Source organism: Apostichopus japonicus, chromosome 16, assembly GCF_037975245.1.
Source record: "Apostichopus japonicus isolate 1M-3 chromosome 16, ASM3797524v1, whole genome shotgun sequence".
Classification (NCBI taxonomy): Eukaryota; Metazoa; Echinodermata; class Holothuroidea; order Aspidochirotida; family Stichopodidae; genus Apostichopus; species Apostichopus japonicus.
Window position 1 is genome coordinate 17,988,786 of NC_092576.1, and position 17,471 is coordinate 18,006,256.

The 17,471-nt window shown below is 36.6% G+C and overlaps 1 protein-coding gene across 3 annotated transcripts in view; it reads left to right on the forward strand.

Moving 5' to 3' along the window:
• The first annotated feature begins 12,452 nt into the window (after positions 1-12,452).
• LOC139982715 (serine/threonine-protein kinase Nek3-like) overlaps positions 12,453-17,471 on the forward strand; it is a 48,706-nt gene continuing 43,687 nt past the window's right edge. For all 3 annotated transcript variants that reach the window (XM_071995788.1, XM_071995790.1, XM_071995789.1), the window contains exons 1-6: positions 12,453-12,576; positions 13,485-13,615; positions 15,215-15,274; positions 15,967-16,030; positions 16,485-16,529; positions 16,987-17,126. In XM_071995788.1, coding sequence (XP_071851889.1) covers positions 12,570-12,576; positions 13,485-13,615; positions 15,215-15,274; positions 15,967-16,030; positions 16,485-16,529; positions 16,987-17,126 — 447 coding nt within the window. In that variant the 5' untranslated portion in view covers positions 12,453-12,569. The remainder of the gene's footprint in view (positions 12,577-13,484; positions 13,616-15,214; positions 15,275-15,966; positions 16,031-16,484; positions 16,530-16,986; positions 17,127-17,471) is intronic.

The following is a 17,471-nucleotide window of genomic DNA, read 5'->3' on the forward strand; positions in this document are numbered from 1 at the left end:
GGTTAACATGCATGTGTGACAGTAACTTTATTGTGCCCACGCTTAGGGGAATTGTGCCCACGCTTGGGAAAGTATGACTGAAATATAGTAGTCTTCACAGAAACCGTTTGAAAATTAAGCAATTTAGAAGGAATTAAAACCCAATACAAACGAGTAGACCCTTTAAGGAACTGCACTGTTAAAGAAGCCTATATATTACATACTTTCTTGAATCCTCTTTCCGACACCCGACCCCCCCCCCCCCGGGCACATATACATAGATACACATATACATATTGGTTATCATGCATGTGTGACAGTAACTTTATTGTGCCCACGCTTAGGAGAATTGTGCCCACGCTTGGGAAAGTATGACTGAAATATAGTAGTCTTCACAGAAACTGTTCGAAAATTAAGCGATTTGAAAGCATTAAAACCCAATACAAACGAGTAGACCCTTTAGGAAGTGCACTATTTAAGAAGCCTATACATTACATACTTTCTTGAATCCTCTTTCCCACCCGACCCACCCCCCCCCCGACACATATACATATATACACATTTTGGTTAACATGCATGTGTGACAGTAACTTTATTGTGCCCACGCTTAGGGGAATTGTGCCCACGCTTGGGAAAGTATGACTGAAATATAGTAGTCTTCACAGAAACTGTTCGAAAATTAAGCGATTTAGAAGGCATTAAAACCCAATACAAACGAGTAGACCCTTTAGGAAGTGCACTATTTAAGAAGCCTATATATTACATACTTTCTTGAATCCTCTTTCCGACCCCCGACCCACCCCCCCCCCCGACACATATACATATATACACATTTTGGTTAACATGCATGTGTGACAGTAACTTTATTGTGCCCACGCTTAGGGGAATTGTGCCCACGCTTGGGAAAGTATGACTGAAATATAGTAGTCTTCACAGAAACCGTTTGAAAATTAAGCAATTTAGAAGGAATTAAAACCCAATACAAACGAGTAGACCCTTTAAGGAACTGCACTGTTAAAGAAGCCTATATATTACATACTTTCTTGAATCCTCTTTCCGACACCCGACCCCCCCCCCCGGGCACATATACATAGATACACATATACATATTGGTTATCATGCATGTGTGACAGTAACTTTATTGTGCCCACGCTTAGGAGAATTGTGCCCACGCTTGGGAAAGTATGACTGAAATATAGTAGTCTTCACAGAAACTGTTCGAAAATTAAGCGATTTGAAAGCATTAAAACCCAATACAAACGAGTAGACCCTTTAGGAAGTGCACTATTTAAGAAGCCTATACATTACATACTTTCTTGAATCCTCTTTCCCACCCGACCCACCCCCCCCCCGACACATATACATATATACACATTTTGGTTAACATGCATGTGTGACAGTAACTTTATTGTGCCCACGCTTAGGGGAATTGTGCCCACGCTTGGGAAAGTATGACTAAAATATAGTAGTCTTCACAGAAACTGTTCGAAAATTAAGCGATTTAGAAGGCATTAAAACCCAATACAAACGAGTAGACCCTTTAGGAAGTGCACTATTTAAGAAGCCTATATATTACATACTTTCTTGAATCCTCTTTCCGACCCCCGACCCACCCCCCCCCGACACATATACATATATACACATTTTGGTTAACATGCATGTGTGACAGTAACTTTATTGTGCCCACGCTTAGGGGAATTGTGCCCACGCTTGGGAAAGTATGACTGAAATATAGTAGTCTTCACAGAAACCGTTTGAAAATTAAGCAATTTAGAAGGAATTAAAACCCAATACAAACGAGTAGACCCTTTAAGGAACTGCACTGTTAAAGAAGCCTATATATTACATACTTTCTTGAATCCTCTTTCCGACACCCGACCCCCCCCCCGGGCACATATACATAGATACACATATACATATTGGTTATCATGCATGTGTGACAGTAACTTTATTGTGCCCACGCTTAGGAGAATTGTGCCCACGCTTGGGAAAGTATGACTGAAATATAGTAGTCTTCACAGAAACTGTTCGAAAATTAAGCGATTTGAAAGCATTAAAACCCAATACAAACGAGTAGACCCTTTAGGAAGTGCACTATTTAAGAAGCCTATACATTACATACTTTCTTGAATCCTCTTTCCCACCCGACCCACCACCCCCCCCCGACACATATACATATATACACATTTTGGTTAACATGCATGTGTGACAGTAACTTTATTGTGCCCACGCTTAGGGGAATTGTGCCCACGCTTGGGAAAGTATGACTAAAATATAGTAGTCTTCACAGAAACTGTTCGAAAATTAAGCGATTTAGAAGGCATTAAAACCCAATACAAACGAGTAGACCCTTTAGGAAGTGCACTATTTAAGAAGCCTATATATTACATACTTTCTTGAATCCTCTTTCCGACCCCCGACCCACCCCCCCCCCCCCCGACACATATACATATATACACATTTTGGTTAACATGCATGTGTGACAGTAACTTTATTGTGCCCACGCTTAGGGGAATCGTGCCCACGCTTGGGAAAGTATGACTGAAATATAGTAGTCTTCACAGAAACTGTTCGAAAATTAAGCGATTTAGAAGGCATTAAAATCCAATACAAACCAGTAGACCCTTTAGGAACTGCACTATTTAAGAAGCCAATATATTACATAATTTCTTGAATCCTCTGTCCGACCCCCGACCCCCCCCCCCTCCCTCTCCCGCGCCTCTTCATTTATTTTTCGAAGGTGTTACATACCGGGAAGTTTCGGTCTCCAGTTAGGTTCAAACCTTGTTATATGCAACTTTACTAGGTTAAAGCCCAATACAAACGAGTAGACCCTACACTACTAAATATTACTATCATACTAAGTATGATTTATTGGTCCCATATATGCTACATATTAAAATATGGTCACCTTATTTTAAAATTCTTAAACTGTTTTATTAACCACCTTGGAGGAAATTTACCTAACTGGGAAATTTAGTCATCTTGTTGTGTGTGTTTATAATGTCAGCGAACAATATGGAGAGTGAACACCTTCAGGAAAGGACTTTTTTGAAAACTTCTAGCAATTACAGCATGCCGTAATTTGGGGCCATTACAGACTACTTTTGATGAGTATACGTATTTGAACTCGAAGCCCCTCACCCCACAATCAATTTCCCCTCCCTAAATCTATTACGCCTGATTGACTCTGCGATCAATTTCATATATAGGTTGATGATACCTATACTTACTTTTAACTTAACATAATATGTTGATTACATATATCAACTGAAAATTATAGTGGGGGATCATAACGAGGAAGAAAGTGTACCCATCAGCTTTAGATTAAAATTGTATACGTACGCTTATGAGTACGGAATTTCCGACTGTGGCACTCTATTTTTCATAAATTCTTGCTATTTGTGAGTGACCTACAATTTTCGGTCAAACTTGACCTTTAATCAGTCATATTTACCACGTTTTCCTTGTCATATTAAGAAATTGTATCTCGCGGTTCTTATACTCCACCTTACAACACTTCGTGTGATTTTGAATACTCTAAAAAAAAATTCCTAATAAACTATTGCACAACGTATACAATTAAAACGCTCAATGTTATTCTACGGAAGCTTAAAATGGCCATCAACATAAGAAAAACTTTGCCCATAAAGTGAAATTTTTCAGTAAATTGTTAAAATAACAAGATAAAATCTTATCCAAAAAAAAACAGAAAAATGTTGGATTGCTTAGTTGCTTAAACTGAGCGATTGAACAATTTTTGAAAAATGTTTAATTGACAACTTATCATATCTCGTGTATTTGACATTTTGCTGCAAAGTGTTCACTTGTTCACTTCGTTCCATCTGAGCAATTGAAAACTTTTCTGCAAAATGTTCAATTGACAACTTATCTTATCTCGTTAATTGGACATGTTTTTGGCAAAATGTTGAATTGTTCACTTCATCCCAATTGAGCAATTGTAAAATTTTCTGCAAAATGTTTAATTGGCAACTTATCGTATCTCGTCAACTCAACATTTTTCTGCAAAATGTTTAACTGTTCACTTCATTCCCAATGCTCAGTTGGAATGAAGTGAACAATTTAATTTTTTTCATGTGAGTGATAAATAGCCCCCCCCCCCAAGAAAATAATATTAAGCGCGCTAGGAAAAAGCAATGTATTTTGGGGTAGTTCACTATGTCTTCGAATATAATTTGTTGAAAAAGAAAAGTTTTCCCCTTTGTTACATTAACATAGCTTTTTTAGTTGGTATTCTATGTAGCCTATCAAGCTGATAACTTATACTCATTGCTTACTCGCTAACCAGAGTGATTAATAAATTTGTGAAGTGAGGGCCAGTGGTACAAATGTACCAAAAAAACAAAAGTGCAGTCGCGAAAGATGGAGTGTCTGACTGACTGACTGACTGACACTGACTGTATCGTTGACGAGTAGGGTGTGGGGGGCGGGGGGGGGGGGCTGCGGGTTACAAGGCAGCAGTCGGAATTTTCTGGCACCAAATCCCATCCAGTTGGAATTTCAGCCACTACATCTCTCCCCCCCCCCTACCCACTCTCAATCATCAGGCCTTAGTTACGTCCCTGTGTATAATACGTATAAACGACGTTCATTACTGTTTAGTTTTTACGGAAATGTCGAAAATAATTTATATCGCTTGAGAAAATAAGCATTATGCCAAAAAATTGGCATATTCACGTGTGGTGTTTGTAAAAATCACGCACCTATATGCAAATATATAATAGCTAAGATTGTCCTGTGTCCGTTATATAATTCCATTAAAGAAATGCATACCTGAGACACGGAAGTATTATCCTGTGAGGGTACCGTAATACATTCATGCAGACACATGCAAGTCTTAAATAAACAGAATAGCACGTCCCAAACATATAGACCTTCCTTACCGGTTTCGAACCTCTGGACATACAATCAGCGTCCATATAGCCTAGTGGTTAGGGTGTCCCCGTACAGAGCGGGAGGCCCGTGGCTCGAATCCTGGTGGAGGCTGAAAGTTTGTTTCACTGTTCTTGATTTACAAACTCATTACGATTTTCATATATATATATATATATATATATATATATATATATATATATATATATATATATATATATATATATAGATATATATATATATATAAACCAAACATTGGCTGTTTTACTTCCAATCACTTACCTAATTCAATTATTGTATCTCACTCGAGATCCAGCCTTTCTCTAAATGCAGCATAGTTGTTTAACAGTTTTTCCGTTATTCCTATATATATATATATATATATATATATATATATATATATATATATATATATATATATATATATATATATATATATATATATATATATATATATATATATATATATATATATATATATATATATATATATATATATATATATATATATATATATATATATATATATATATATATATATATAGTAAATAAACATACATAAGTGCCGTATAAAGGCAAAAATAGAGCGCCTACATTACAATACGTAGCACACACAGCGAAATCCATATGCATGTGCCGGATCAAGGTAATGGTTTTATTCTCCAATAGTTATATATATGACACGAATTTTCCTGAAAATTATTGCAAACTACATCTCGATCAAGTAACGTTAAATACACAAGTGATATTTAATAGCCTATGTTGAATGTCAAAAAATGGAATGTAGCTATATCATTACGCTGTTGATATGGAACTGAATAAAGTTAAAAATTAAATACTGCCGCATTTTGAAGAGTGTCAGAATTTCAAACCTTTTAAAATGATAACTCGTGGGTCTCTGAAAAATATAGCAAGAATGTGTTTGTGATTACTGTCAAAAAGGCGTGATATACTGAATAACATGTAAATATCAAACGCTATTGTCACTGTGACACGCTTCACATTGTTTAATTGTTTATTGTAAGATTCCAGCTTCTACATGATCACTGATCGAGTCAAAGCATGGTTAAATGATCGACAAACTGCTATATTCAGTTTCCTCCGACTTTAACATAAGTTCACGAGATCGTCAACAAGTTTTAGAAGCGGCAGTTCACGGCTTCCATACAGATTTGAATTTAGCTGTCTATTGTTGCTGGACCGTAGAATTCGGAAATATCAATGTTGGATGCTAACTATGGAGCTACAGAAGAGTAGAAAGGACATTGTACCATTGTATGATGGAGGTTTTTACCTCCATGATTGTACTAACAAATTTATGGACTAGTAGAACATAATGATAATATAATAATTGCAGTTTCCATGAACTGATATGTGAAAAGAATCGCTTGCGTTGAAGTCTTTTCGAAGACAAGACAAAAAAAAAAAAAAAAAAAAAAAAAAAAAAACTATGGCTTGGAGGATTCACACTGCGTACATAGCATCGCACAATTTTTGTCACTTGAAATCCAATCGAGTTTTCCCTTTGCTGTTTTCGCCAAGTTAGCTTCCGCGAACCCGCGACGTTTAAATGAGCATTTACAATAATTAGGGTACTTTAATTAGACCTCCTTTAACGCTATATTGGGGACCCAATGCAACCATGTGGTGCACCCCACCCACTCACCCCCCTCCCCCCTCGTCAGGTTCCCCAATATGTGGTAAACCTCGGAACTGGGATATCGAACAATCGGTACTCAGTGTCAGGCTTCAAAAACCTCGCCTAAACTTTGTCGGTCATAGCGGCGCAAATCCATATTTGAGATTTAAGTAATTTTTGCTTAAATTTTGTGCGAAACTTTTTCCAACCTCCTACCACATGCCCCCTGCCCCTCCCCCTTCCCCCCGTTTTAAATGCTCCTCTTACGATTCCCATTGTCCATATTCTTTTTCATAGATTAGTCGAGATAGATTTCAACAGTCCATTTTTTGCTCTGCCGATTTCTCTCAATATGCCGTCAAGTGATATTCGAAGAAGTATATTCAAGGCCTATATCATGCACGTAAAGCGATGAAACGCACAAATACCCACCGCAATATATGTACGAAACAGAAAAGTATACTGCTCACTTACTATAAATACCATTTCCAGATGAGGAAGTGAAATTTCCGGTCACTTCACAATGATAAAGTTTACTGTCTGTCACTTTGCCGTTCACTGGTTGGCTACTCCAGTTGGTTAGTAACAATAACGTATTCAGTATAGTTAATTACGTCACAGCCTGGGCTTACTAGAAAGCGGGCAATTTGAAATCAGTAAAAGGCGGCATCACAAGTAGCAACACGTTGGTTTGATTCACACCGCACTTGATCCTCAGTCGAGTTCTACATTGCAAAGAGCATTCAAAATGGACGATTCCGGCTTCGTGGTTTATTGCAGAAGTAACAGAAAGCTCCGTGGAAGCAAGGTTGCCAGTTTATAAAAGTACACTTTCAATTCGATCCGTCGCTGGTTTTTAATGATGTTCCGCAGGAAAATGTCATACGTGTATTGGAAAAAGAAAAAACATTTAGAAGCAGCGACAGTTGGAACTACCGCGGCAGTATGCACATGTTGTGACAGAAAGCTCGATGCAAACATTTCAAGGAAGAATTAAAGGCACTCCGAGCACTACTGGCTGAGAAGGAACAACTTCTTTCGAAAAAAAAAGAAAACGAAGTTCTCTGTGCTACTGGATTGTTCGGTACGTAACATAGGCCAAGACTTATTAATGTAATTTTTCAATCACTAAAAGTCACCGTTATATTAACCCTAGACCTGTACAGGCATTCGCTTCTTTAAAAACGATAAATTAAAAGAGTTAAAATATGACAGTGAGAGAAATAATATAATAATCTCCTTTTAGATATCTGTAAAATGTTTCATGCACAATTTGCCAGGGTATACTGTTATTGATACATTCACGTTCTAACCTTGTGATGGTGAACGTCACCCGACCACGTACCCCTACCTCCCCCAACCCATAAACAAATCTGCTTTGTAAACCGTTGAAATATACAGTGGCGTAGGAAGGTACATTTGAGTAGGGGGGTTGAAGACTGATGGCCGGCCCGGGGGAGGGGTCTAAGGGGAGTTTTTGCATTTCCAGGTGGCCTCAGATGCAATTTGGTGCAATAAAGCACACTTCAACACCCACCCCATTTTGTAAACTTAATTTTGTATTTTCACCTGGCCTTAGATGCAATTTGGTGCTCCAAATGAGATTTTTTTTTCTCATTTGGAAATGAAAAAGGGGTTTTTCTGACTTGCGAAGCGGGGGGGGGGGGGCGAGGCGGAATGATACTTCCGCGCCTCCACATTTTTCACTGGGGGGGGGGCTGGAGATATTGACAGTTGGAGCTAATATGTTTTTCGACAAAAGTAAACTATATGCCAACTGGTTTTTATATATGTCTAATTCATACTTATTCTTGTGTCTTTGTTTACAGAAACTTCAGTGTAGATTGAGCGCAATGAAGAACATAGACTGGTCAGAGGAGAGAAAAGACAGACTGTACAGTGATGTCAACTGAGTATATGTCATCCGAGGAATCTGACATGGAGAGCGAACGAGCTAGGGTACCGTAGTGCAGGAGTTCACTTGGGAGTCGGAAAGACTGAACAAAATGAGGCTGGACTCATTCTATAAGGACGTTCTCCTTAGCGAAAAGTCCAGAAAAAAGGATACCCACCGTTAGGAAAGGAGACGTATCTTTAAAATGCGTACCAACTGACGCCCCAACTTGGGCTGTTAATTAGGCTGAACAATAACAATGAAGGTATGACCCCCCTCCAAATGGTGAAAATGGTCATTGTTTGATGTGCCGGATTAAGCTTGTGGGAGGCCCGTGGCAAACAGTTTATTGGAGCTTCCATAGAGATACATTGGTACCGGATAACGCCGGATGTATAGCTCACAAAAGACATCTATTTGCCCACGGTAGTTATGATACGTAGATAAAAAACATCACATAAAAACAGTCATTGATCAACAGCGTAAAGACTGCATATCGAAGTCCATTTCGTTTGACTTCTTTGAACTTTTTGTACCATACAGCGTAGAATAATGTAACGTTATAACAATATTTCTTTGAATTTTTTTACCCAACGTTTAAACTCGTGCCCCAGTTGCACGTGGATAATCCTGTCCTGAGCATTTGTTGATTAATGAGGCACCAGGAACAAACAGCAAACGCCGTTGTTTCGGATACAAACAAGTTGCAGTTGACGATTTTGTATAATAAAGAAGAGTTTTCTCTAATTTAACATTTGGTGTAATTACATGATACCTTTAAAAAGAAATCCTGCCTGAGATAAATGCAACAAGGAAGAAAGAATATGCCCATAATAATAGATGTCAGATTAATTATTATTTTCTTGTTAGTCTTTTGCTTTAATGGAAGCCTCTTTTAAATTTCCCTTCACAGCTAATATATTCCATCAAGGGATTAAATGTTAAGGATTAAGTTATCCTTAAAATATTTTCAGGAAACAAAAGCCAAGAAAAAAGCATGATTCTATTAATTGTTAATGAATCATTTAGTAAATCATATTTTAAAATAAGACATAGCTATAGAGCATAGGCCTAATAATTTGTCGAAATGTTGTTGTACTTTTACGTTTGTCTTTTATTATTCATGCATGGCTAATTCCAGACTTTCAGGGTAAAAAAATTAGAGATCTTGTTTGGGCTATCATTGCATTTTATATCAAAATATATGTTAATTACAATAAAATTTAAAGCAGCAACAAAATATTAAGCGTGCTACGAAATGAGGCAGGAAGTGGTGTTCTGTGTCAAGTTCGTTCCACATAAAAGAGGCTGGTACCGTTTCCGGGCCTGGGTGGACGGGGGGGGGGGGGGGTCGAGGGGCCGATAACCATCATGGAAGAAGTGACTAGGCGTTTATATCATCTGAGGATAAACACACCGAATTTTAAACATAAATTTGTTTGGTTCAATTTAACTGCTGATATGTTAAGTTACTTCAAGTGGGTAGCTGGTTTTCAGAGGTTTGGATTTGCAAACTAGTAACTAAAAATAGAAACATTCCATATTTACTTTTTTTTTTTCCTTCTTTCACCTGGCATTAAAATCGTTGCATGTGTATATAATTGCCACAATGTAAGTAGAGTAATATTTGGGCATCAAAAAACATTCTCCGGACAATAATGCATGTTTTGAAATTTGAAAAGGAAAATGGCTTCTCGAGGTTTAAACTTTGTATTCAAAAAGCTGAATATTCAACACTATGATGTAAAGCAATATTGAGTTGCATTTAGATGTATTTACACATTAGAAGTGGTATTTCGTTCATTTACACTAATTTTTGTGTAAGTGTAAAAATAACAAATAAACGTTTACGATGCGATATGAGGTGCAAATATATAAATAAAAAAGTGGAAAATCAAACGAGTGTGATTTTATATTTATTATTTTTAATTTTCTTTAAATCAAATGTAATATTTGATAGAGGTGGTCCGTGTATTTCTCAGCCTAATCAACCCGATTAAGACTCCCTAAACGTGGCGAATAAGCCCAGCCCCTGTATTGGTCGTAAGTAATGTGTTTACGATGACCACGTTTCTCCGTATATATTGGTGTAATCATGGCGTTTACGATGATCAATGCGAGAAGTTTACTGCTGGATTCAAACGTAAACTCCAGATTAACGGTCATGTTTAAGGTAGCGAATCTGTTGTAATTGTGACCGGAAACGTAAAGATTACCCTTCCCTGAAACCGCACGATTAAGTGAGCTTCACCGTATTTGGATGACACTTGGCGTTTACGGTCACCGCGTACTCGGTAAATAAGTCATCGCGAACGCGGAAAACTCACGCGTTTAAGTTGGGTCGTAAGCTTACCTTAATCACTAGTTTCAGGAGTGGAAACGTAACGGAAACAGGCTGGAACTCGGAATTTACGTCGCAATTACAGACCGAAAACGGCGATTTAAACGCGTGTTTTTTTCCCGTGCACACACACACACATAGGGAAGACTGTGCGTGAATGACTAAGTACTTCTACTACTGTACCTATCATAGAAAACAACTTAACAATAAAAAGATCGTAAACTCTCGTTAACAGCAAAACATGTTGTCACAAAATGATCCCTGATATTGTTTTTAGTCACCTGGAATTATAAGTAGCTATGTACAACTACATGGCTCTATGAGGTGCAATTGATCTCAAGTACCAGCAGTAGGTCTAATTGTAATAGCAATAAGTATAAAGTGTAAGCAGTATAAAGCAAGCTAGTTTTATTTCTGTGTTACGTATCTTGCTCTACCTAACTACATATTAAGCATAGGGAATTGGGCCTAGACTTAAGTCATGGATCTAATACCGGTCTTGAACACTTGTAACAAAGTGACATTGAAATGGATCCCGATCCCAGGATGGAGGAAATTTTCACCCAGTCCAGCTTTAATAAAACTCATAATAAGCCATGATCTTAACTTATACATAGTACAAAGGCAGTCTACTAGTACTACTAATAATTTTTGTATAATAATAATAATACTAAATTGTATCTTATGCAGTCCAAATCTTTTCAAGAACAGGCCCCTTAGAATTATTACACAAGGAAAAGAAGGCGTAGGCTAAGAAATAAAGATTATAAGTCTTAGTCCATTATTAAAATTGGACTTAACTATGCAGGTATTCTAGTATTACTAAAACTAGGCTAGGGCCTACCTGTAGTAAAAACTTGTCATAGTATATTACTTTAGTAAATACAAAAGTACTAGGCCTAGGCCTATAGGTTAGCCTAGGCCTAGGCTTGTACTAGTAATATTACTGTCCGCTATGCCCTCGAATTTTTAAATTTTAACTATTTAGTAGCCTTAAATAGTACCGTGACTTATCAACTCCCTGATTTTTCCATATTAACGCAAAAAAATGAAGGGAATCTATGCCGAATAGAAAGATTACGAAAAATACGAGACGTTGCAAATCTAGCACTAGCTACATCATAGTCGACATATAGCGCTAGGCTGCATGTTATAGGATACGGTGCTTTCGTGTATATCTGTATTATGTACGTTAGGATACATGTATTAGGGGCAACCAAAACCACATAGGAGCACCATTTTCGTTGACCAAAAAATCACACTTTTCGGGGGAGTTACAACTTTTCTGAAAAATATGAGTAAGATTCAAGCTTATATATTACAAAAATGCTATTTTTACGGTTAAAAGTTGTCTAAGACGCGAAAGTCACATAACGATAGACGTCGACTCGATTTGACTTACCGTTATGTTTTTGCGTTGGTCGTCGATAAGAAAATGCACTGTTCTATTGGTAAAATCTTCGTTTCTTTCCGGAAATGATCGTATTTGAGTCTCTAAAGTATCTTTTATCGAGCTACGATACTCGTAAACCCGAATGACATTGGGATGTTTGCGAATTTTACCGATTACATCCATACATGGAAGTAGCGAACCGAAGTCCATAGAATCGGATTTGCGCGAAACAATTACTTCCGGGTCAAGTAGCTGTGCTCGAAAATTTGCTAGTAATGATCATATATTGAGGTCAGACTTCCAACTGATGGTGCTTCTAGATAACGATAATGTACAACGGTTGTATGTTACATTGCTACAACACACTCGCAACGTAAGCACGGTTCTCAACGATTGGCAGATTTTACTGAGTGCAAGGACAACATTCATTATGACTGGTAAGTTTGTAAATAGAAAAGATATAGGGAATAATTTGTTACAGTTAGTAAATTTGAACTCCTTTATGAATATAATATCGCAAGACTGTTTATAATAGTTGAAGAGTCTAAGTGTGGTGATTTACTCGTGATACATAACTTATACCACGTAACATTGTAGATATTGTACATATGGTATATAACACACAATGACAGGCCTTGTTCAGGGCAAAAGGCCTAACCTTGGCTCTGCCACTGGATAATAGGCGGAGAACTACGCTTAAGACCTATGTGACTCCGGGAAACAACGGGGACGATGACGATTGCTAGGACGATGAATAAAATGAATAGTTTAATACTTAAAACGTAATACACACGGCTAGCCCAGTATAGCGCGTTGCTAAATAACATACACATACATTTGAATATCTAACTGCGATTTGGATGGAACGTCGAGGGAGCTCTGGGTGCTACTAAAATACACTTCTTTTCACAGAAAAGCGGGACAAACAGGATCTGTTGATCCAATTGTTTAGCAGTCATTCTAATGGCACTGATTCACTTCGTCAGACATCTTAAATGTGTTGTTATTTAAACAGTAGTTGTTTAATAGTGATGCCACTATTTACTGTACTTACAAATATCGATAAATCTTCTGAACTCCATTGAACTGTGATGAAGGCTAGGGGTATCGGGGAATTATTAGTACCTTACAAAACACATTCTATTTTTTTCACAGAAATCTTTGCAACGTTAGTGAAACTTCCAGATGCAACAGATATATATATATATATATATATATTTAGAAATTTGAGTGATAACAGAGACGCAGTAACAAAAGCTGACATTCGTTATAATAATTAAGTGAAATTAAATGGTTTCTTAGTTGAATTTGGGAAAATGATATCTATCTTTATTTGTTTCATCAGCCCCTGTGCCAGCTCGTTGCATCAACGGCTATCAAATAATGGAAAGTATTGGAATTGGTACTTTTGGAGAAACCTACCGTGTAGTGAAAAACTCTCAAGTTTTCGCGATGAAAGAGCCAAACATTTCTCAGGTAAACCACCTCTTCCCTACCGTCCCTCTTTTTATGTCCTCCTCACTGATGATATAAGGTATTTAGCTAGTTTATACGTAAGTGTTATCAGTGGTTTTCTGTTTACATATCTGAAAAATCAATTCAGTCCGATGTCGAGAAATGCTGGAAAATAGGGCCTGAACTTGTTGATTTAAAAAAATGCACTGTACTTCGAATAAGGCAGTATTGACATACAAATTGAAGTGTAGCACGGTAACTCTCCCGAAACGGAACAATAACCGCTCATCGACTTTTGAACTTAAACGTCAAAGAGGAAGAGAGGAGATTGAAATCACTGTGAGGCATTCAATGGTCTTTTAATGTGTGTAAGCTCTAGCACAAAATTTCGTTTAAGTAGCCTTTTACTTACGGTATCACACATTGCCACAAGAGTCAAGCTGTAAAGTTGAGCTAAATGTGATAGAAAAACATTGTAGTGAGGAATGTATTACGTTAGACTGACCACTGTTATGAGTTCAAAGCTGGACATCACTTACGCTTAATATGCCATCTGTTTGCATTTATTGAAATACGAAGGAAAGTTTATTTCTGAATAAAAGGGATTCTACTTACTTGTTTAATTAATGTTATTGTGGGATTTTAACATTAGCCTATATGTTTGGGATTATTATTACTATCAGTATTTTCATCGTGTGAGTTTGTGATGCAAGTGTACACGTTCATACTGCAGACTGTATCATACCCGCCTACTGTGTGATCTTCTGAATTACCGTGAACGAGGGTTGCTTTATGGTCAGTTTGCGAAACAGTTGTTCCGATATTTGGAAAAGTTCGACAGAAAATTTCCTTTATTGCCAATGTCAATAGAATCACGAAGGGGTCAGTTTATAATCATTACTGTTTTAGAAGTAACTTTTATCGTTGCGTATACCTTTAGGATTTTCCTTGCTTGCTGGGTTAACTAACTACAAGACCTTGTGGAGGAGAACTCCTTACAGAATTCTATACATCTTTTACATACGTGGTGATATTATCAAGAAACAAAATGACATTAAATATTTATTTAGGTCAAGAACATTGCCTCCTTAATTAATCAAAAATAACGGTTATGTAGACATGAAAGTCACCTACAGCTACGTAATGAACAGTGTGTTAAAATCTAAAGATCATGTTAGTGAGGTCATTCACCGACCTGAGTGCTGTTCAAGGTCGTTGCAGTGTTTTCAAATTCCTAAATTTGTATCAATTGCTGAGACAAAAATCAATGCTTTAATTCCCTTTTATTATAACTTCCCGTTGTGCTATTCGATTATGTAAAAAGAAAGTACGTTGTTTAGTAAAATGTAAACTACACTCTGTGTAAAATTTTGTCTGTCATTATTGGTCAAAGCTCCTCAGCGAAGCTCATACAATAAGCGGAATTACTTGATTGATTGATTCTGGAATTAAAGGCATTAACTAGCTGTAAGTTGACTGATTACGGATACATGGATGTATCTTTACAAGTTTACCTTAATTAAAACAATCAGTCAAAATATCATCCATAATGTAATTTTTCACACATCTTAAGATGATAAAGATTAGCTAACTTGCTTCTGGTTTTTTACTTAATATCAGTTTTTCTCCAATGTTGATGATGCTACCGAAAAGACGACAAGTGAAAACCAACAGAATGAAGTAAGAAAGTTTCTTAGTCATTTCAATGTCAGTTATGATAAATATATAACATGGTATAGCTGTTACTTTGTTTACGTAAGTAATATCCGATGTGAACGAACTTAAAACTGAACAATAAAAGATAGATTCAAAGGCACATAATGTGGTTAAATGCTCGTGCTAATTATGTATAATATTTTGGTGGGTCATAATGATGACGATGGTGATGACGATGATGATGATGACGACGACGACGATGATGACGACGATGACGACGACGACGACGACGACGACGACGATGATGATGATGACGACGATGACGACGATGACGACGACGATGGCGATGACGATGACGATGACGACGATGATAATCATGATAATCATGATAATAATGATGATAATCATGATGATAATCATGATGATAATCATGATGATCATCATGATGATCATCATGGGGATCATCATAATGATCATCATGATGCTCTTGAATAAGTTATGATCATACTTGCATTGCAGCTTTTGATGAAATCCTAAACAATATTATAAGAAATGCTGGATGTTTTCCTCAGGGTTCGAGTGATCGCTATGTATGAATCTTGAAAAAGTATACAAAACAATAAACTATATTACCCTTAATTCAGCTGAACGTACATCGTTCATTGGGAAAGTTGTCTGTAAAGTGTAAAACTATAACTTTCGTTATCTATCGACAGGCTGAGATTATGTCGAGTTTGAAGCATGCTAACGTAGTGTCTTACGTAGAATCCTTCTCAGACGGTGAGCTTTACTCAACATAACTAGCATTATGTTCATTGGAAACGTTATCATAAAACAAAAGCTTTCTCTTAATTCTTATATTAATTAGTCAATTATCTATTAATAAGCCTCAACGTTATACATTCATCGATGTTTTTACACGTAGGGATTTGGAAAACTGACACTGACATGCAAAATAAATCAGGAGATTGATACATGTCACTCTGCTCATGTCACTTCACTGTCTAGATCAATATACCAAATGTGATTTAAGTGTTATATAGCAACACACTTTTAGCATCGTAAGTCAATATACCAGTCAAATTACATGGTTTATGTTCAAGAATAGTTGACGTTGTGAAATTTAGTCCACGAACACAATCAATTTTTCTGTCATAAATTACCAAACTGACTTACAAATTTTAAACATATGATATGCATGATTTGTCAATGTAATTATTTTGTCTTTCTATAGTATCGTTAACAAAGCTGTACATTGTGATGGAATACTGCGAACATGGTTTGTTATTCTTCTTCTAAATTATCAGTGTTTCTATGAACTGTTGTAGGGTTATTAGTCGGAAAGTACTTTCAATAACATTGAGAATCCAGATCCCTTTTTATGTGAATAAGGATCAAATATTGCAAAAAATGATCCAGATAAAGATCTTTAATAAATCACTTATTATTACTGAAGTCTCTAATAGGTGGAAGTCATAAGTACATATACATCATATAGGCATGTTTAGTTCTGCCTTTCTTACTACTATTAATAATTCACTTGGCATTTTGATAGTGGTGGTGTTCGGGTACACGCGCATATAAGCTTGTGAAAATGTGAAATTTGTAACATCTTAGAAAAATCACAACCAATCTTGTGAATATAAAGATACTCTCTTGATGCTGTTATCTCCAATAAGACATAATAATCTATCCTGTTACTTTCGACATGATTTAATATTTATTTATTATTAAAGGAAATCTAAGGAATGTTTTAAATTCTGGAGACCCGAGGGTTGGCATGGAATATTTCGTCGAAGGTGTAATGAAACAGTTATGCTGCGGCTTGGCGTATATTCACAGTATGAATGTGATACACAGGGACATTAAACCCGAGGTGAGTTAAACATCTGACTGATGAAAAGAAGTTAGTCTGGTCTGGTAACAGATGTGATTTCTACCATGCAATACGCCCTGTTAATGGCGAAGTTTTATCATAGCCGCATTTTAAAATTATATTATTGGAAGACACATTTTTAGTGTAGAACAAAAATGACAGATAAAAAGCCTCCAATATTTACAGAGTGTAGTTCACATTTACTTAACAACTTGTTTTTATTTTTGCAAATAGCACATGGGGAAGTTAAAAAACAAATAGGGGCGGATTGAAACATTCCTTTGTTTCTCTAGAAGAGTCATAAATAAACTATCCTTGCTTCGTATTTCAATAAATCTATAAACA